The 21,310-nt window shown below is 30.6% G+C and overlaps 1 protein-coding gene across 1 annotated transcript in view; it reads right to left on the reverse strand.

Moving 5' to 3' along the window:
* The window catches only part of LOC136977661 (RNA-binding protein 42-like), a 54,923-nt gene that overhangs the window by 23,913 nt on the left and 9,700 nt on the right, over nucleotides 1–21,310 (reverse strand). Inside the window, exons 2-4 of the mRNA XM_067273193.1 lie at nucleotides 14,549–14,736; nucleotides 10,330–11,118; nucleotides 7,497–7,691 (exon numbers count right to left, since the gene is read on the reverse strand). Of these exons, the coding sequence (XP_067129294.1) occupies nucleotides 7,497–7,691; nucleotides 10,330–11,118; nucleotides 14,549–14,736 (1,172 nt within the window). The remainder of the gene's footprint in view (nucleotides 1–7,496; nucleotides 7,692–10,329; nucleotides 11,119–14,548; nucleotides 14,737–21,310) is intronic.

The raw sequence follows: 21,310 nt of genomic DNA on the forward strand, positions 1-21,310 counted from the left end.
TTAACTGAAGATGGCTGCTTAAAGCAGTTGAAAACGTTTTTACGAAATAGAATATTGCTGGAATGTAAAAAAGGTTGTTATTTATCGATTAAATTTTAAAACATATATATATATATATATATATATATATATATATACATACATACATACATATAGAGTAGAGTGTGGTTTATCCGAATCAATTGGGGATTGGGGTTGTTCAGATAACTTATTTTTCGAATAACCGATTATGTACGAAAAAATATTAACCTATCCCATGTTGAAATTTTTCTCCGTTGCCTGTCGCTTCACATTGAATTTTCAACGATTTTAAGCCTAACGAAAATTTTTTTAATAATCAAGACTATTATATCGTTAAAGATTATTTCTTTGTTTTGTACAAACAAAATAAATATATTGAAAAATATAAAAACAAAAAAATTATACTTTAGAAGTTAATTTAGTATCAAAAACATTCGATTCAGCATGACACAGTCTAACTGGAAAGCTTTCAGTTAACTGACGTTTCAGTTGATCGGCTTTCGGATAAATGATGCTCTACTGTATGTGTGTGTATTAAATCAATGAAATACTTTTATTAAATTTAAAAATAATTGGATATCAGCTAATACTGGTACAGCTAATGTGGACCATCCATTTTTTTCTAGAAGCACCACTTGTTTTATGCACCAAATGCCATTGTCTTAACAATGTACTTCTGATATGCAAATTTTTCTCCCTCTGCTCACCACAGCATATTTGCTGTCAACCTTTTTGCATCCTATACTGTTTTGTATATCATTGGAAATTGAGAGATTCAAAGTAAAACAACACAAAGATATTTTGCAGAAGGGGAATAAAAAAAAGCAATATTTTGTCTTTACAACATCTAATAAAACTACTTTATCAATCACATTAAAAGCATTTTTACAAATAAAAGACAAAATCTTACATTCCAGTAAAACCTTGATTTAACGGACCTCAATTTAATGGACAAAATTTCCAGTCCTTATGTCATATGTGAAAATTAACAACATGTTAATTTTAATGTTTTTTCCGTGTAATTAAATTAACAGATTTTTCCCCTTCAGTCCAAAAATCGTTGCTCTTAACTTTATATCATCATCTGAAGACAAATAAATAGGAAATCTTCATGTTTTTGACAAATTTAAATTTTTTTCTTTTTATGAACATTATTTGTTTAGTTAAATACAATTAAAGTGTATTTTCTAAAAACGTTTGTTTTTTTTTATTTAGATCACATACTTGTTTATTAGTCTCATAACTATGGTGATTAGATAAGCAATGATACAGGGTGAATCAAAGGTGGACAGTAAGTGGAATAGGGTTTGTGTTAGGGTTATACTATAACAATGGTGTATATTTAACTTGGTTATGGTTATGGTTGAAAAATTAATCAGAGATGCATTTCAACAAATTAATACACAAAAATACATGTGTGAAAATGTTTGGCAAAACATGAAATGGTAAAATGTAGATTTCAAAGCTGTGTAAATTGTGATGGATAGCAGTTTAAGCACCTGCATTGATAAAGTTGTATTGTATTGTGTTAGTAAATATAATTGTATATGTAATCTCAAAATTTATATGTATATGTAATATCAATAAATGCTAACGTTTACTGTCTATCTATTTATGTAAAATTAAAATTTTCATACTTAATTTTAATTATAAACTTATCTACATAAGTAAAAACAGATAAACTAGCTAATTTGTCAATTTTTTAACACACACATTTGAAAAATCTACTGTATTATATAGTGGACTTTTGGCTTGAACAGACTTTCTTATCCAAATGTAGTCTATTAAATCAATTTTTTATTGTACTTGACAAATGTGAATTTAAACAAATTTGTGGAGAATTTGTTAAGATAATAAAATCAGGTGATTAAAGCCAATTTATTTTTATATAAAAATGTAACATATCCACAAACCTCACAGTCAGTCCAGCAGTATGAAATCCAGACACTTCAAACATTTTTGGCCTACCCCAAAGACCTTCTTCAAGAACAACAGAATTCTAAAATGGAATGCTTGACAAACCATGGAGTACACACTTTAAAAGAGTGATTGTGTCAAATTTGAAATTTAAAACTGATTATACTGCCAGAAGTATGAACAATTATTGGATGCTTCCTGCCTTACAGAGAAACATCATAACAGGTTTTTCTTTTTTGAAGTTGAGACAGATGCTCCTTATAGCCATCTTAAAAATTTATAGTCTCCAGATCCCTAATTAGTTCCAATCATATGACTATTCTTAATAGTGTGGCTTGTTGATGCATATCATCATCATCTTCCTCTAAGGTGAACACTGAGTGAGCAACAGTAGTTTTCCCCATTTTCTTATCCTTGAGAAATGGCTTCCTCTTCCATATAATAAGGATGTCATCAATGTATCTTTTGTAAGGACTGATGTTCAAAAAGAAAGTTGAGAGAATCCTCTGCTCAAGGAAGTGTATTGTGAACTCATGAGATCCTGAAATAGGGACTCCCCATTGTTGTAAAAAAAGATGTTGGAATTGAACTGGATGAGTAATAAAGGTGTTCCAGCTCTCAAACTTGCCATAAAGGAGCACAGTTGTTAGGTATCTGGAGTAAGAAATTTCTCAGAGCTCAGAAACAATTATAACCTCACTAATGGGTACAAAGATTTAACCCAGCTATGCCCAATGACCTATATGTAGTACATGTGAAAAAAGTCCAAACATATCTGTCTATTAACAAAGTAGCAATATTATTGTTCATTCCTGTTAGTTTAAGTTGCTGTCTCATAGCTGACAGCTACTAGTTTAATTGTTAGTGAAAATCTTTGATCTGTGTGAAGTATTTACTGCTAGATTTTAGAAAACAGAAGAATTTAGTGTGAGATTTGCAAGGTATGTTATTTTTTATGTCAATGATTAACTATATATTTTTGTTAGCAAACTTTTTGTTTATAATAACAACTGTATAATGTGCATTAAGTTCAATCTGATAAATTAATTCAATGTAAATAAGTATTTTATATGTAAGACATTGGGAACATAAGTATCTATTAATTTCTTTTATCTTATAGAGGGCTTTCTCTGCATGAGGCTTTATCAATGCTGGAGGATGATGACATAAAAGGGATATTATTACATTATTGTAACCCAACAATGCATGTTACAATTTAACTGACAAAAATTTGGGAGAAGACAATCTTCACATTAACAATTTTCTGGTATCACAAATGCAAAGTGAGATTGGCTATCCTCAAAACATAACTTAGATAATGATTGGAATTCCTAAGACGAATGTACTCTTGCTCAACTTTGGAGTTGAGCAAGAGTAAATTCTCTCACCCCAAGTAAATTTGATAAAGTCAGTTAGAAAAGAAAAGTGTTTGAATATGTCAAAAAAGACTTGTTACCAAATGCAAAAGATTTTGAAAATTCCTACAGGAATGACTTCTCTGAACATACGTCTTTATCTCTTTTTAGTTTATTTTTTGACAAAAAGCTGTTGAAAATAATTACAAATGAAATCAATTGGTACTCTTAGAAAATAGATCAATACAAGTTGAAATGAATGAAGTGAAATGTTTTATTGGCATGCTTCTTCTCATTGGATATGTCCCAGTTCCTAGAAGAAGAATGTATTGGAAACATTCTGAAGATTCTAACAATATATTAGTTTATGAAGCAATTTCAAGAAACAAATTTGAATTTATTTTGTTCAATATTCATTTTCAAGTTGGACAAGTATATAAATTTGCTAAGATTCACCCATTATACCCACTAACCTAAATAGGAATATTTTGGAAAATGCATTCATCAAAGAAAACTATATACAGGTAAACATGGATGTAAACAATATATTTATGGCAAGAAAAATATGCAATGGATATGAGCTCATAATGCATGGAAAGTTCATAAAAAGTTTAGAGGAACAATAAATCAGTTGTCATTTAGGCAATTGCAAATGTACTGCTCATTCAAAACATGAAAAAGTTTACTTCTCAGAGGACATTCATCACAAAAAAGATCTAGAAGTATGCTGTGATTGATAGTATGATGTTACATATCATACCATATAATTTGATAGTATATTATGTGCCTAATGTCATATATCAGGGGTAGGCAAGCAAGAGTTCAGTGGGAGCTGAAATGTAGGTTTTGCAAAATGTATGGGAGCCGCAGTTCTGTACTGTTGTGGCGGATAGTATGGTAAAGCGCACGATTTTATTATATAATATAAAACAAATATTGAATTTTTTTAATAAATATATTTTCACAAAATTATAAAAATAAAATTCTAAAAATAATAATAAAAAAAAAACAGAAATTAACACTTTCAGCAAGACCCGCATGTAACTCAAAAAGAGTCGAATGCAATTCTCGGAACCACATTTGCCCATGCCTGTCATATATACACACATATATATATAGAGGATACCTTAAAAATAAATTTTCTCAAATAAAATTTTTATTTGCAAATACAAAAATGTGTTTTAGTTATTGAAAAAAATTTGGGCATATCTGGGTTAAAATCAAAGATAGTGAGGCACCCCCATTGGGACAGTGCTTCAGTAGATGAACCAGCTCATGTGAATTATCAATTGTGAAGCCATATCCCCATAATTTTGAAGAGATTAGGTTGTAGATTCCAGTTTCCAACTTGTGAGTGGAAGACCTGACTTTATCTTTCACTGGTCTAAGATATTGCACACTCTTGTGCAATTTGGTGAATGTGAACAGTTTGGGAATGTCAAGGAGAGTCCTTCACCAAGCAACTTCTCCAATAAATTAACTGGATTCTAACCTATCCACAACTCATCATCTTTGATCATCACCTAAATATCATCTTGAGGTATAGCATATAAACTGGATATTTTGGAATTTCACTGTCCTGTCCATAGTTGAAATATCACAGAATGAAATACAGTAGTGAACCGAAAATCGGAATCAATTGGGGACTGGGGTTGTTCAGATTAGGGATTTGTTCCGATTACAGTTTATGTACGAAAAAATATATTAACCTGTCCGATGTTCAAATTTTTCTCCGTTGCGTGTCGCTTCCTGTTGAATTTTTCTCCATTGCGTGTCGCTTTGTGTCGAATTTTCGTCGATTTTAAGCCTAACGAAAATTTTTATAATAATAATCGAGGCTATCGTATCGTTAAAAATTATTTCTGCATTTTGTACAAACAAAATAAATATATTGAAGAATATAAAAACATGAAAATTATACTTTAGAAGTAAATTTAGTATCAAAAACGTTCGATTCAGCACGACACAGTCCGACTGAAAATCGTGCCGATTACCGGCGATTCTGATTACTGGGGTGCCGATTTACGAGTCTCTACTGTACCTGTTTTTACCAATAGGATGATTTGCATATTTCAAATAGGCCCAATGTATATTTTACTTGTATTTTGATATTTGCATATTGTACTCAAAGTATCAACAAGTATCCATCCAATAAAATTACATACTTGCTCCTTATCTGAGAATTTGCATGTTATGCTTATTTTTTGAGAAGAGTGTATTAGAGGAAAAACTCCCAAAAACTCTTGTAAAACATTATATACATGTAGTACTAGGGCTATAGAACTGGAATCAGAATTAGAGCAATTTTGTATAGCGTCAAAATCTACACATAAAATTGCTCCAACTTGATATGAACTTAAACCTATATTTAAATGTAGATTTAAAGCCTTGTATAGCATTTTAGTAGGCTTACTATTTTAATGTTATTAATACATATTGAGTTTTTATAAAGAAAATGGAGTTGTATATTTAAAGATTGAGGAGCTGGAATCAGTGTTAAAGTCAGAGATTTTGCATACCACTCCATAGTCCTTTACAGTACATTTGCTTTATAACTACTTCTCTATATTACAATCTACATTTAAAACTGATAAGAATTACATAAATTTTCAATTATGACTATGTAAAATAACTCATTTCTTTTATTGGCAATTTGGGTATAGTATTTTATAGTTCAAATTGTATTTCTGGAAATTAATTCTCAATATGACAATGAAATTACCTTCTCAATAACTAAGTATCTCAAAACCTTTACAATCCAGTAAATAATAATAATGTAAATTCGACAAACATTTTTGATCTTACACAAGATGTGCCTCAGGTTTAACAATATTCAAAGACAGCCAAATCAAAACCAGCACCTATGTAATTAATAAATAAAGAAAATACAGTAGAGCATCGATTGTCCGACCCTCGATTAACCGATTTATCGGTTAACCGATCGCGTTCTAGTCGGCAAATTCAAATGTCCGCTAGTGATGTGGCGCTACAATGTTTGGTTATGTCTTGACTACTTTAATATTATTTCTGTTAAATTTTTGCATGTTTTAGCTGGCAGCATGGCTCGACCATGAAAGGAAGGCTAGTATTTAAACCAGGCCTAATACACTATACTAATAATGTATTTTTTCATACTTTTCGGTTATCCGACTTTTCAGTTATCCGACCAACCCCAGTCCCCAATTAAGTCGGATAATCGATGCTCTACTGTATTTACTAACGTTTCATCTATTTAAAATAGACATCATCAGATATATATTGCAAAACAAAAATGGCTACATATAAAAATCGAACATGTTTTACATGTGCAAAGTGACATCGTAAATGGAATACATTACATTTATAATTTAAAATTATATTCCAAACAAAATATATATGCATATTATTCAAAACTATTAAAGAATAATTTATAATCACATAAATTAATTTCAAAATAATTATTTTGACCCCAACAACATATTTAATTTAAATTATCATTAATGTGAACTCATGTCTGCACTGTCTAGTGAGGTGTACCTGCAAATGGTTTACAAGAATTCAAAAGTAACACACCATGCTGTAGACAGTAGGTCTGTTTCTTTGAAATTAATACCCACTCCATCCTTAATAAATTATTCTTTAATAGTTTTGAATAAAATGCATATATATTTTGTTCGAAATATAATTTTAAATTACAAACGTAACATATTCCATTTACAATGTCAATTTAAACATGCACACAATTTTTATATGTAGCCATTTTTCTTTTGTGATATATATATACCTGATGTTGTCTATTTTAAATAGACGAAAACATTAGTAAATATTTTCTTTATTTATTAATTACATAGGTGCTGGTTTTGGTTTGGTTGCCTTTGTTTATATGGTCAACAATATTCTAAATTGGAATGCAGAACTAGAGTTACTCAGGTGTACAGTGTTCCAGTAAGGGACAACCAGTTTCAAAGGGATATGGGGTACATTAGACTGACTAAGCATTCCATATAAAAAGGTTACAAGAACATTGTTACTTCATTTGACAGAGTCTATCAGAAATTGTAGTTTAATATATGATAGTTATGATAGTAGGTAAGTTTTATTAAGTGAGCTAAATCATAAAAGTTACATATATATTAGATATATAAAATTATGAGATTTTGAGTAAGATCTAAAAGTTTTCACTATGTACAAAAATTGATCAATTAAAATTATTCTCTCTCTTACCATTCATTTCTCTCATTGCTTTAATAAAATCTTGAGGATCTTTAAAACTAACAAAACCAAATCCTTTTGTCTTGTTTGTTCGCTTATCTCTAATCACTTTTGCTTTTATAAATGATCCAAACTTGCTAAAAGCCCTTGTCAATACTTCATCAGTGACATCATTTCCTAAGTCTCCACAAAATATTCTGAAATCATCTAAATAAAATTAAATAATATATCATATATTAAAAAAATTACTTAAAATTTCAAATATCATTTAATAGTTCAAATAAATCAAATTAATAATTATTAATTTTTAAGTCTTTTGAAGAACATTAGAGTTTTTCCAAATGCAATACTTATAACACAAAACATTTCAGAAATCCCTAAGATTCAGATATTCAGTTAAGAAAAGCTTTTACAGAAATCAAAATTTTTATATAACTATGAATTCTTTAAAATAGAATTTAAACATATCTTTACAATAAAAACATGCAGACAAGTTATTTAAAAAAGAGAGCACTTCCACCTAATGTACATTTGAAGTATAATCGGTTATGCCTTAAGTGCAGATGTAAATGTTTGAGACAGATGTATTAAACTGATATGAGTATCCCCAATATGTCTAAATTCCCAAAATCTAATCCAAAATGAAATGTTTAATGAATGATAACTAGTATGCTGACTAAAAGATTATAATCTGTATGGTGAGATGTTTTTCTAATATATGCTGAATTAACACAGTAAAATATTCTTCACCAAATTTATTATTATTACTTTAATATTTCTAAGAACTGTCAAGAGCTTATATGGGGTCCAGTGGGAAAATCCCAGCACCCTCTCTAAATGCCCTTTACAAATACGTGGTACCATAATAGAATTATTTATTTCCAATTCTCATTTCAGACAGCCAAAATAGTAATACACAGAACTATTCTAACTTTTGGATTTTGAAACTGAGGATGTTCCAATTCATAATGAAAACATTTGTTAATATTTTGACTATCTGAAATGAGCATTGAAATTACTTTATATTTTCATCTTATTTTTCTTACACAGTCAAACTCTGTTATAATGATAATTAGGGTCTGGTAAGATTTCCTCATTATAACTGTTACTTGTTATATCTGTGAAGTGGAGTGACATAACTAAAGGGAGAATGAGTGGCTGTTTAAGTGCAAACTGTGGAGATACCCCATAGGTGGCAAAATTTGTAGCTATGTCACTGATGATTAGTGAAATCTATCTTGTAATTTTAAATTATAAATAAGTTGATTAAAAAAAAAAATATGCAATTACATTATATTGTATTTTTATAAATAGTTATATAAACTACAATATAATTAATATTAAACAATTTATTTTTTCATAATTAAAGATAATACTAATTAATAATACACCCGATTTCAGTCAGTCTTTTTATCTTGAAATTTTAAAATTGATGTTCACTTTGTTTTTACGTAATACCTACCTAAATTGTCGAAGATGACAAAGAAAACTTTCTACACTTCAATGTTTTTAGCACCATGTTCTAACTTGCAAATAATTTTAACTTTTTCTAAACCAAGAAAAATTTTTTTTCTTCATAAACATCTTTCTCATTAAAAGAGTTTCTTCTAACTAGAGTATATAGTAACTTTACAATCGTAGTGATAATTAAGTAAATTGACAGAGTAGAGCCAGTAGCTACTCAAGGAAGAAGGGGGATGGTCCCCAAACGGAGAGTTAAGTGATAAATAGGACTGTAATCCATGCAGGTTGTAAAACTAATTATCCAGTGGTCATAAAACTATGTAACATTTTCAGTTTTACTTCTTCCAAGAATTTAATATGGCATTTCTTATTTGAACAATTAAGGATGTTTTTGTGGTTGCATAGCTTCTGAAAATTTGCTCAGTATATCTGTAAAGTACACTCGTTATAACCATGAGAAAATGTATGGAAATATGCATAAATTAAAACTGTTATGGTGTTTAGCTCATTATAACAGAGTTCAACTGTAATTTTTAAATTATGAAAAATTTGTATCTCTAAAAAATACCAAAAAATATATTTTTTGGTATTAGATTATCTGTGCTTTTAAACTTTAATTTTAAAAATTTTGTTATAATAATTGATTTAAATATGGTTCTACTTTTTATTTTGAATATTCTAATGTTAAAATGTTTAAATCTAAACTTTTTGAACTTACAACAAGAGCTTTTCTCATCCAGGGTTTAAGATGGGAAAAAATTCTTTAAGCATTTTAACTAATTTTACTAAAAAAAGTTGTAGCAAAATTTTAGAAACTGTAGATAACATTTCTTAGGCTGCCCAGACAAATATACAACACATTATTGTTTAAACATTTGTTATTCTCACAGATACTGTATGTACATTATTTATTACAGTGTACTGCACTACCAATATATTCAGTTACTTTCAAAAGATCAATTCTGGATTTTCCAATCACTTTCCATTCTTAAACGAAATGTATGTTAGTACCATGGTTGTAATGTAAATCATTAATTTTTCTAAACTAAACTTTAGAATGTATTCAAAAGAACTGGAATTGGGAAAAATTTTGGTCTTGTCCAATTAGTTAAAAACTAACATTTTTAAGATGCTTTAACAACTTGAAAAATGCTAGTTTTTAGCAAGATGTGCCAAGAAAGTTGTCACTAAATCTAAATTTTTGTAGCATTTTAGCAAATAAATTAGCAACAACTTAAACCCTACTTATCTCAATGTTTACATATCTGATAGTATTTTGAAGTTGACTCCTAAAGAATATTAAAAGTTAGAAATATTTTTTCTACAATTTTATGCAACAAAAGTATTTTTGCATAGGTTAGACTAAATGTTTCAAACTTACCACCTTCCCATTCATGAAGTGAATTATCTTCCCATACTTGGCCACCTGCCATTCTTACTACTTTTCTTTTCTTTTCTCTTTTCTTTGAAAAAATCATTTCTTCTGTTCCTCCAAAATATAACTGATTTGAATGATCATCAGAACTTTTTCCTGCATGGTGTCTGTCCATTTTCTGAGAGGTAGAAATATTGAGTCCAGATGATGATTCCATTGTTCTACCATTACCCATTTTATCTGTATGAAGGCTTTTCATTGGAGGAGCTGCATAAATAGCAGGTGATGACATTATGGCAGATGAATTTAATGATGACGGCAATTGTGTAGTTACTGGTGGTGAACTATTCACTCCATTATTAAAATTATGAGGCATTGGTTGTGACATTGCAGGATGCATTGGACCTGACATTGGATTAGAATAATTTGGTCCCATTGGTGGCATAGGTCCTGGATGCATTCCCATATTCATTGGACCACCACTATGATGCATGTTCATATTCATTGGCCCACTTCCCATGGGTCCAGGTCCCATTGGACCCATTGGAGGTTGCATTGGACCAGGACCTGGCATATTAGAGTGCATTGGTCTCATCATTACAGGAGGTGGTCTTTGCATTCCTTGTGGACCATGATGTCCATGCATACCTGGAGGACCAGGAGGTCCTGGAGGTCCTCTCATACCACCAAAAGGTCTAAATGGAGAATGGGATGGTGGAGGACCACGTTGTAGTTGATGAGGAATAAACTGAGGATGATTCATTTGAGAGTCTGGTGGTGGTGGAGGTGCTTTAGCTATTAAATAAATAAAGAAAAATTCATGTGTTAATTATCATTTTTTAGATAAATAATTGAAAATCAGAAAAATAATCAATAACAAAATGAAAGAAAAAGATTCAGTAATAAAAAGAAGCAAAACACATCAATATAAAAATTATGTAAATAAATTTCCTGTTCAAAACAATGACAAGTAAATTGTTCAATTTAGGATCTGTTTAACTACAGGGTAATCATAATTAAAACATAGGTATTTAGAGTTCTCTGTAGAAAAACTATCAGTCAAATCTCAATCAATTTGGATGCGAATTGCACAGTAGATTTTTTTACAGAGAGCCCTGAACACCTACTCTAATTATGATCACTCTGTACATTGTGAAGATGTTGCAAAAAAGTACCTAAGTTAATTAAAAATTCATTTCTCTTCTTTTTTGCAGAATTTATGTTCTAACTTTATAATCTTTATCATGTCAAATAAACTTAATGCACAACAATGATTTTTACTTTATTCTCAATCATTTAAACTGGTAAGTTTATTTTTCTGTATTTTCAATATAAATAAGAATTGTCATAAAAAATTCAGAGCAATAACAAATAAAATGCTATTAAGTAGAAATGATATGATACTGAATTTTGCTGATACAATCTGACACCAATAATTTTCCAACTGATCTGATTCCAAACTTCCTTCTATCCATATTCTACAGGTGTTTTTAATAAATGAAAGCCCAAAAGTTCATTCATTGGTCTAGAGAATATTCACTTTGTTTACTAACCATTTAAATTCAAACATAAAGAAATAAAAGTTTACAAATCAATTTATGGGTTCCTTTCAGATCTGGCCTTAGGAAATTGTAATTGCTTAGTTTACCTAGACAAGTGCAATTTTCAATCTTTCTAAAGCTACAGAACAATGTATGCTTTCCTTATGTGGTGCATTAGCATCAATATATTCAAAATTAAAAAGCAATTCCATATATACAGTTCTCATGAAACAATAAAGCAATGAACTAATAAACTTTATTGTTTTGAATAAAATAGTAAACATAAAATTGTCTATGAATAAGTAATACTGTATTTGTAGTACATTGGAATAAATTTGCAAAAGACTTTAAATTTTTTTTTCATGAAACACTCTTGGCAAATTTGCACAACATGGACAACATGGGTTGAAAACCACTGGCCTAGATTCTGATCCTGTTTATATAAAAAAAGTCTAATAAACCTTGAGTAAATTTATAATAATGTAGAAAAATTAGTTATTGTGAACCTAGGTATACAAAATGGCGACCGTCAACAATAACCTAAACGCCCCCATATTTAAACTTTTTCTAAAACTAAAACATTTTTAAAATGTAAATTTGCTACTTACTTTTTTCCTGCTTTTGGTTACTTTTCCTACTCTTGGACCAGAAACGAAAAATAAAAAAGTCATCATACTAACTATAAATTCAATCGATGTATGGACAAAGCGAATTGTGAGATTCTATACATCAGTGGTTCGAACAAAATTTGCCTGTATTGTACATAAACTTTACTCCTCTTAAGAACTGCAGCCTTACGATTCACATCTCTCGCCTTTTCATCTACGATAGGCAGCATCTCCATAGAGGATGGCACCTGCGATCCACGGCCACCTAGCCTTTCTTGTGTCTGTCACGTTGTCTTTCGATGTCGGAAATCACTATTACATATCCTTGGTTATGACAAAAATATCACCTTTAACACACATTTACACACTTTTAAAGACATTTAATACATTTACACACTTTAAACGCACATTTAAAACACATTTACAAAATTTTTACCTAATTTACACACTATTAACACACTTTTATCACATTTAACACACATTAAGGACACGTTTAACATGATATTCACCATTGACAAACTTTCCTCCTCAATAACTTTAAAGACTTCGAGTAAATTGTACAAATTTAAAACAACACAGACACTTTTAAAAAATTAACAACGTGCATAATCCTTCTACATCGTAACCAAAATTCGAAATTCACATTATTCCTAATGTTTCTGGAACGGAGTTTTTTGATGGATATTTGCATATAAAGGCATCATTACTATCAGCGCCATCTACATTTATTTTCTAAAAACACTTGCCAACGAGGTTACCGGAAGCGCCACCATTTTGTATACCTAGGTTCACATTAACCGAAAAATTGCCAGATTGAAAAAAAATCATTGCCAAATCATCAACTTGCTTGAAATATTGTCAAATCTGGCAACAAATTACCAGACCTTACAATGTTGCTCTCATGATGAATTTGTCCATTGTTAAAAACCAGACATGTGCAGTGTCACACCACCATCACATGCTGTTATTTTTTCACTTAAGATGTTACCAATTTTCAGAAGCCTATTAGCTGGCATACATATAATAGAATATATATAAATTCTAAATTTATATATTAAAAATCAGTAGGAAATAGGTTGGAAGTAATATAAATTAAAACAATTTATCAACAACTTAAAGTCATTTTATGTGATGACTTTAATTTATCAAATATTACCTGGTCATCCAATGGACCTTCCTACAGATCTCATGATCTTGAAGAAATCTTTTTTATTAATCATATGTACTATTTTTTAATTTTATCCAAAACATACATTTTCAGAAACAATATAATTCCTTCACTTTTATAACCACTTAACAGGGATTTTTTGAATGAATAAACCAAAATGTTATGTCCTTTGAATCTGATGTTCACTTGAGTTCAAGGATGTTTTGCAGTGTAAGCATCAAATAGTTTTGCCTCCAAGCAGGTCTCTCATCATCTTGGCAATTATTTATTAAATAATATAGATGCACAATTTCTAAGTTTGCTTCTTCAGTCCATTTTTTGCATCTTGCTACACTTTGTTTTAATTATTTTATAATATTTATAGCATCCTCTAGCAAATATGGAGCCAAGGCCACCACTCTGCAATAATGCAATGACACTTCGTATCTTTTGTAAGAATTCCTTACATTAAATTTGTTTTTCATTTTAGGACATTACCATTCATATTTAGAATTTTGTTTAGAATTTAGGATGGTTACTTAATGCATTTGAAAACCTTTGTTAATTTAGCATGTATTACCTGAATATAATAGATTGCATATACTGTATTTTGCAGTATTTCTTATCTTGTATTATGTACTCATCATTCATCTTAATAAAAAAAAAAAAAATTTGATCACATAAAAACATTTTAATAATTGTAAAAATTGTAGACGTATATTAAATTTTGGTTTGAAGAAACTTTATGTGATAAACTGCTTTTGTATTTTTTTTTTTACTTTTGCTCTAGATGAAGAAGTTATCACCAATATGAACTTAAATCTAGATTCCAAACTCAATACTATTTAAACCAATTAAAACGCTAAAATTTAATCAGAATATTGATTACTTTTCTTATTAAACAATAAATTATAATTAAATAAGCTTACCAGTTAAAGGAACCAATTCATTTTCATTTGCAACAGCTGGAGGAGGTGTAATGGATGGTTCAGCACATACTTCAATTATTTCATTATTATCAATATTTGAATTATCTATGTTAGATTCTGACACATTTGAAAGAGGACTATTTCTTGGATGAGAAGGATCACCAGGAAAAGCAATTTCTTGCTCAAACCTAAATGAAAATAATAAAATACATTTATTTATATTTTAACAAAAATATTCTGTATTATAAGCATATTTAAAATTGATAGTAATTCTACATTTGATTAAGCTTAGTTTACCAATAAAAATTGCAGGTTTTCGCTAATTTTTCAACAGCTCTTTTAATACAAACAGAATTATGAGAGGACATTTAAAATTCTACAATTATCAGATTTATTCATCATAATTTATATGTGGTACTGTTTGTAGCATGGATTCATTTGAATTGTCTCCATTGCAGTTGTTGTGACTCTCTATGACGATATGAAGTATAAATAAGCTTCATACCACCAGACAACATTTAATATATTCTTAATTTAAGTCTACAGCTCTACAGTAGTACGTAGAGCTTTAGAGACATGAGAATTATATCAGTGTTCCAGAATACTGTTAAGTTATTATTATGTGATTGCAGTTGATCAGATCAAAATTGCTAATTCTGAACAGCTTTGAAATCAAAGAAAGAAAGAGAGGGAAAAACAAATCAGTAGTGAATCTGCATGTGATATCAATAATTAAATAAACTGCTTACATAGAGTTCATGAGAAAATAAATTAAAGATGCAAATGTTTTCCGGTCTTAGCCAAAAACACTAGCATCTTCAGTTTATTTTTTTCAAGAGCTTCATGTTGGCAATTTGTTTTATATTACTAGTAAAGTGTGAATTATTACAAATGACTATAAGCTTTCACAACTTTTTCTGAAATCTTTAAGAGCATCACTAATGGAATAAGAAACAATTTAATTTATTTGTGATGACATTTACAATATGGTAATAAGAGTCAAATTAAAATTGATAGTTAAGCCAAATTTAGCACAGTATATTCAAAAATGACTTCCAAAACATTGATATCAAGTAGGAAGATTCACACTCTACCATAAAGGACCAAAGGAAATAGAGAACTTGTGCTGACCAACATGTCCAATTGCACTAGTGTTTCTCATTTCCCAGTCTTTTGCTTGTCCTAGGATTCCGGAATAAAAGTGAACTGTTTCCCGGGATCCTGGGAGAGAATTAATTATTTTTAAGATATACAGAATACCTTGAAATCAAATGATATACTGTATTTTACAGACTATAAGACGCACTTTTTTCTTTGAAAAATTGCCTCCAAAATTCAGGTGCGTCTTATAGTCCGTAGCGTCTTATAGGTATTTTTTTTAAAAAAATTGCTTAAAAATTAAGGTGCGTCTTATAGTTCGTAAAATATGGTAATTATTTTTTATTTTATAAAGTAATTTAATACATTCTGCAACCTCCAAAATCATATTAATAATGCTGTGTAAGATATATATTAAAAATTACCTTTGAATTACATAGAAATTTTCACAAATAGAAAAAATTTATTAAATTTTGCAGGAAATTGCATACAACAACAACAAAAAATTGCTTTGAATTAAGTTGAAAATTTAAAAAAAAATAAACTTAGATCAAACTTCTAACTTAAAAAGTAATTTTCATTTTTAAATAAAATATAATACAAAATATTATTGTAAATTTTTATAATAATATTTTAAAAAGCAAAGATGGTCAATATTCCCATCACTCGATCCGGTTCTTATTTAACTAACAAAAAGCCTGCTACCAAGAATGCCCTTTCCAGTTCAGTTCATGTGGATGGAATTGTCTTTAATGCATTTAAGAGAAGACAGATGTTATGTGTTTTTCCACCTGTAGCCTGGAAGATTTCTAGTTTGTTTTAGAGATTGTAGTACTTCTTTTGCTCTCTAGTATTCTTGATTTGTCTATCTCAGCTGCTTTAATAGAAATATCAAGCTTACAGCCGAATAATTCAGCAGTTTGTTTGGCTTTAATAATCAGGTTTATGAAGAAAAACTTCATACTTGCAGACTTTGTACTCGCATCCTTGTCCAATTTGCACAGCCTGGCGTTACGAAGTTATTGAAGCTACTGGGCATGGTTAAAAATTAAGACAGCATAAGCACAATTATTCCAGATATTACAAGTTCTGACAAGTAAAGAATTTTCAGAGTCCTGTCACAAATAAGCCATATATTGATTAGTGACCATTTTTGACATGCCATAACAAGAAAAAATTTAAAAAACTAATAAGTAAGTTTAAAATTAATAAATACAAATGTATTATGACAGTTTATGAGTTAATTATACTTTCTATTTCCAAAATTTTCTCAACCTTAACACAGAATACGAAAAAAGTGAATTTGTAAGAAATTTGAGGGATTTCCCGAGTTAAAAACAACCAGGATCCTATTTGAGAAACCCTAAGTTGCACAGATGGATCTAACTAATTATCTTAAAAACAGAATTTTAACAAAGTCTAAGTACCTATATCCAAAAATAAAACTTCAAATGAAGTAAAAATTTTTTTTTCATTTTCATTAATCCTATTTTCTTGTAAAAAATTAAACTTCCTAATACATTTTCATCAAGTATGAAATGATTAAAAACTGTAATCTTAGGACAAAGATTTCCAATGCAGAAGTTCTGTTCAAACTTTCCACGTTAAGGAAGATAATTAAATTTAAACATAATTCCTAAAATTTATCTTCAGGAAATTTTTTACTGAAGAAACTAGACAATTATTTCTTAGAACTAAGAATATTGACAGGTTGTAATGTATTAAAGTTGTCAAAATTTAAAGCTGATAGGTAGGCTAAAGCATCAAAGACATCTACCAGTTAATCTGATGGACTCAAGAATTTGTGTCTAAATTAAATCCTTAGGAATTATTGTTTTAGGTCATTTGATTTATGTTAGCAGAGTTTGAAGTCAGTCAGTAAAAATTTACCAACCTTGATATAAACTTATAATTTACATTTAAGTATAGGTTTAAGTCTAAAAGGTATCCTGATAATTAATATGGTAGTGTTAAAATGTTTTACATTTTAGTATGTTTATAATTATTAATACATATTGAGCTCAGTAAGGGATTAGGATAGAGGACTTAGAGTTAGAGTTCACAGCTTTGTGTACTGACTCCAAAACACTACATATATGACTCTATTTATCAACACTCAGCCAAACCTATATATGAAAAATCTATTAGTGTTCATAGCCTTGGTAAATTTTAAAAAATAAATTTGATTAAAATTAAACAGCTAGGACTTCTATAACTTTGGAAGTTGTTTGTTGTTATTATTATTATTATTATAATGTTGGGTGTAGTAGGTTATACTTGGTTGACACCGGTGGCTGTGTACTATGCTGGACCAGAGTCAAGGCATAGCAACCAAAACAAAACTAAAATTAAATAAGTGTGTCAGTGTCAATGTCAGTATTCAGGAATTTCCTGACAATATGGCATGTATTCAATATTGTGGCCTTCTGTAGTGTGATATATGTATTTCTATTCAATTGTAATGTTCCCAGGCTTTTGTGTAGTGTGTGTGGTATCACACCTGTACAGGAGAGAATGACAAGTACAATAAGAACTCTATCCATCCTCCACAGATGTCTTATTTCCTGGGCAAGTTCTGTGTACTTGCTGATTTTTCCAGTGAATGTGTTTTGTACATTGTGAGTGTTTGGAATGGCTATGTCTATAATGTATGTGATTTTATCGTGTTTGCCAATGAGTGTGATGTCTGGTCAGTTGTGGTAAATTGTTTTATCTGTGATTATGGCTCTGTCGTAGTACATTTTGTGTGTGTTGTTTTCCAATACTGTCTGTGGAATATACTTGTAGTATGGTTTGTGGATGTCTAATAATTTGTGTTTCTTTTCAAGTTCTTAATGTATTATATTTGCTACTTGATTGTGTCTATGTAAATAATCTGTCTGTGCCAAGAGCTTGCAACCAGAAGTGATGTGTTGTATAGTTTCTGGCATGATATGACATTTTCTGCACGTGTCATTTGTGAGTGTTGCATCTTTGAGTATGTGTTTTCTGTAGTTTTTAGTATTTATGACCTGATCCTGTATGGCAATCATGAATCCTTCCGTCTCCCCAAAGAGGCATCCCCGAGCTAACCAGCTGTTTGACGCAGTTTTGTCAACAAAATCCTGGGCCAGATCATAAGGATGCCTGCCATGGAGTGCCTTTTGAGCCCATGATTGCTTAATGGTGTCTATGCTTTTTATATGTTGTGTTGTGTCCATATGTTGTAAGTGTAAATTTAATGGCGTGTTATTCGAGTCTGCTAGAGTTACTGCTTTATGTAATTGTGATGTTTCTTGTTTTTTGTAGAAAAACTCTCGCAGTGACTGTATTTGTTTGTAGTGAAGGTTAACTATGTCAATCAGGCCACGTCCGCCATCTTTACGTGAAAGGGTTAATCTTTCTGTGGCGGATTTAGGATGATGTTGTTTATGCTTAGTAAGTGTAGTTCTTGTTTTCCTTTGGAGTTGCTCAAGATCTGTGTGAGTCCAATGTATAACTCCAAAAGAATATGTGAGTACTGGAATGACATATGTGTTTATTGCTTTAACTGTGTGTTTTGCATTTAACTGTGTTCTGAGAATAGCATTTAACCTACTTTGGTATTCTTTAATTAATCTTTGCTTTATTTGTGCATGTTCTTTAGTTTGGCCTGTTGGAATCCTAAATACTTGTAGAACTCGCCCTCTTTCATGGATTCAATAGCATCTCCATTTCCAAGTGCAAAATCTTCTTTCTTCAGGATTCCTTTTTCTATGTGAAGTGTTTTGCATTTATCTAGGCCAAATTCCATTTGTATGTCCTTGGTGTATGAATGTGTGATTTGTAGGAGTGGATGAAGTTGTTTTTGTGTGGATGCATAAAGTTTTATGTCATCCATGTACATGAGATGTGACAGTGTATACTGTGTTGTTTTTTCATGCCTGATATTGTAGCCATATTGTGTGTTGTTTAACATGTTGGATAATGGATTCAAGGCTAGGCAGAACCAGAGAGGACTCAAGGAATCTCCTTGAAAAATTCCTCGCCTAATAAAGATTTGGTTTGTTTGTATGGAAGTGTTATGAACCCTGAGATGTAGTGTTGTTCTCCAGTGCTGCATAGTGTTTTGAAAGAATGCAATGAGTGATGGATGTATTTTGTACATGTGTAGAATATGTAGCAGCCAACTGTGTGGAACACTGTCGAATGCTTTACTGTAGTCTATATATGCCATGTGTATGTTTCTGTGTTGTTTGTGTGCTTGCCGTAGAATGACTGAATCTATGAGTAACTGTTCTTTGCATCCCTTGTGATTTCTACGGCAACCTTTTTGTTGTTCTGTTAGAATGTCGTGTTCTTCAACATGTTTGTATATTTTGTTTGCAATACAGGATGTCAATAATTTGTAGAGTGTTGGAAGACATGTAATTGGTCTGTATTGTGTGGGGTCTGTGGTATTGTTGTTTTTAGGTTTCATGTAGGTGATGCCCTGAGTAAGAAAATTTGGCATGTCTTGTGGATTGATGATGATGTGTGTTAGGTGTTTAGCTAGTTCCTGGTGCAGTGATGTAAACTTTTTGTACCAGAAATTGTGAATGTTGTCTACACCAGGTGTCTTCCAGTTGTGTGTTCTGTTAACAGTGTATTGGAAATCACGTATGCTTATTTCAACACAGGGCATAGTTGGTATGTTGTGTAAGTTTTTGTTCTCCTCCTCGATCCAGCCTGCTTCAGCATTGTGCGTGACAGCACTGGACCAAAGAGAAGACCAATATGTTGTGAGTTCTTCTTCTGTTGGTGTGCCACTGTGCTGTGTATCAGTGTTTGCTTTGTTATTAATTTGTCTGTAAAAGAGTTTTTCATTGTTTGTAAATAATTTATTTTGTTGTTTTCGTAGTGTACATGTTTTGTATCGTTTGAGTCTACGTGCTTTGGCAGCAAGTTTTTGTTTTAGTGTATCAATGTATTCTGTAATGCGTGTGTTGTGATGTTCATGTTTTGTGTGTGTTTTTATTTTCTTGAAAATGTTTTTGAGCTGTTTCCTTAATTTGGGTGTTATGTTGTTTTTAGTGTATTGTGTCAGCCTGCCTAATTGCTGTCTAATGTCATTTATTTGTGTTTCTATTCTTCTCTGCCAGGCAGGCTTGTGATAGAATTGTGTTTTCTGTGTATTTGTCTGTGATTGTACTTTCAGTCCATGGTGTGTCACTACTGTGACTGCCCCAGCATAAACTAATGTATGAATGTCTGCAGAGTGTAGAAATTGAATGAATGTAGTGTGGTAGTAAGTGAGTGTTTACATAATTTAGTGTTTTTCCTACTTCCTTCGACGTGTTGATTTTTGGTATTCGTGGTCTTTGTGTGGGATCTGTGCCTGTATATTTAGTGAGTGTTTCCTGAAATATAAGTGAGAGCATATTAACTAAATCCATGTCTATGTTATCAGTGATGGATGAGGAAGTGTCTGTAGTATCATTAGTGCTAATTGTTGTATGTGTGTTATTATCAATGCTTGTTACTGGATTATCCTGACAGGTTACATGATCTTCATTAATGTTAGATGTTTCTGTCTGTTGATGTATTTGATCAGCAACCTGTTGTTTGAAAAGTTCAAGTGTTGTTTGTGGAATAAGGTTGTTGTGTATAATTGTTCTTTTTTGATCAACAACCCTTTGTTCGGTGACAGTGAGATGAGGATACTGT

Source organism: Centruroides vittatus, unplaced genomic scaffold (assembly GCF_030686945.1).
Source record: "Centruroides vittatus isolate TY-2023 unplaced genomic scaffold, ASM3068694v2 contig_466, whole genome shotgun sequence".
Lineage (NCBI taxonomy): Eukaryota > Metazoa > Arthropoda > Arachnida > Scorpiones > Buthidae > Centruroides > Centruroides vittatus.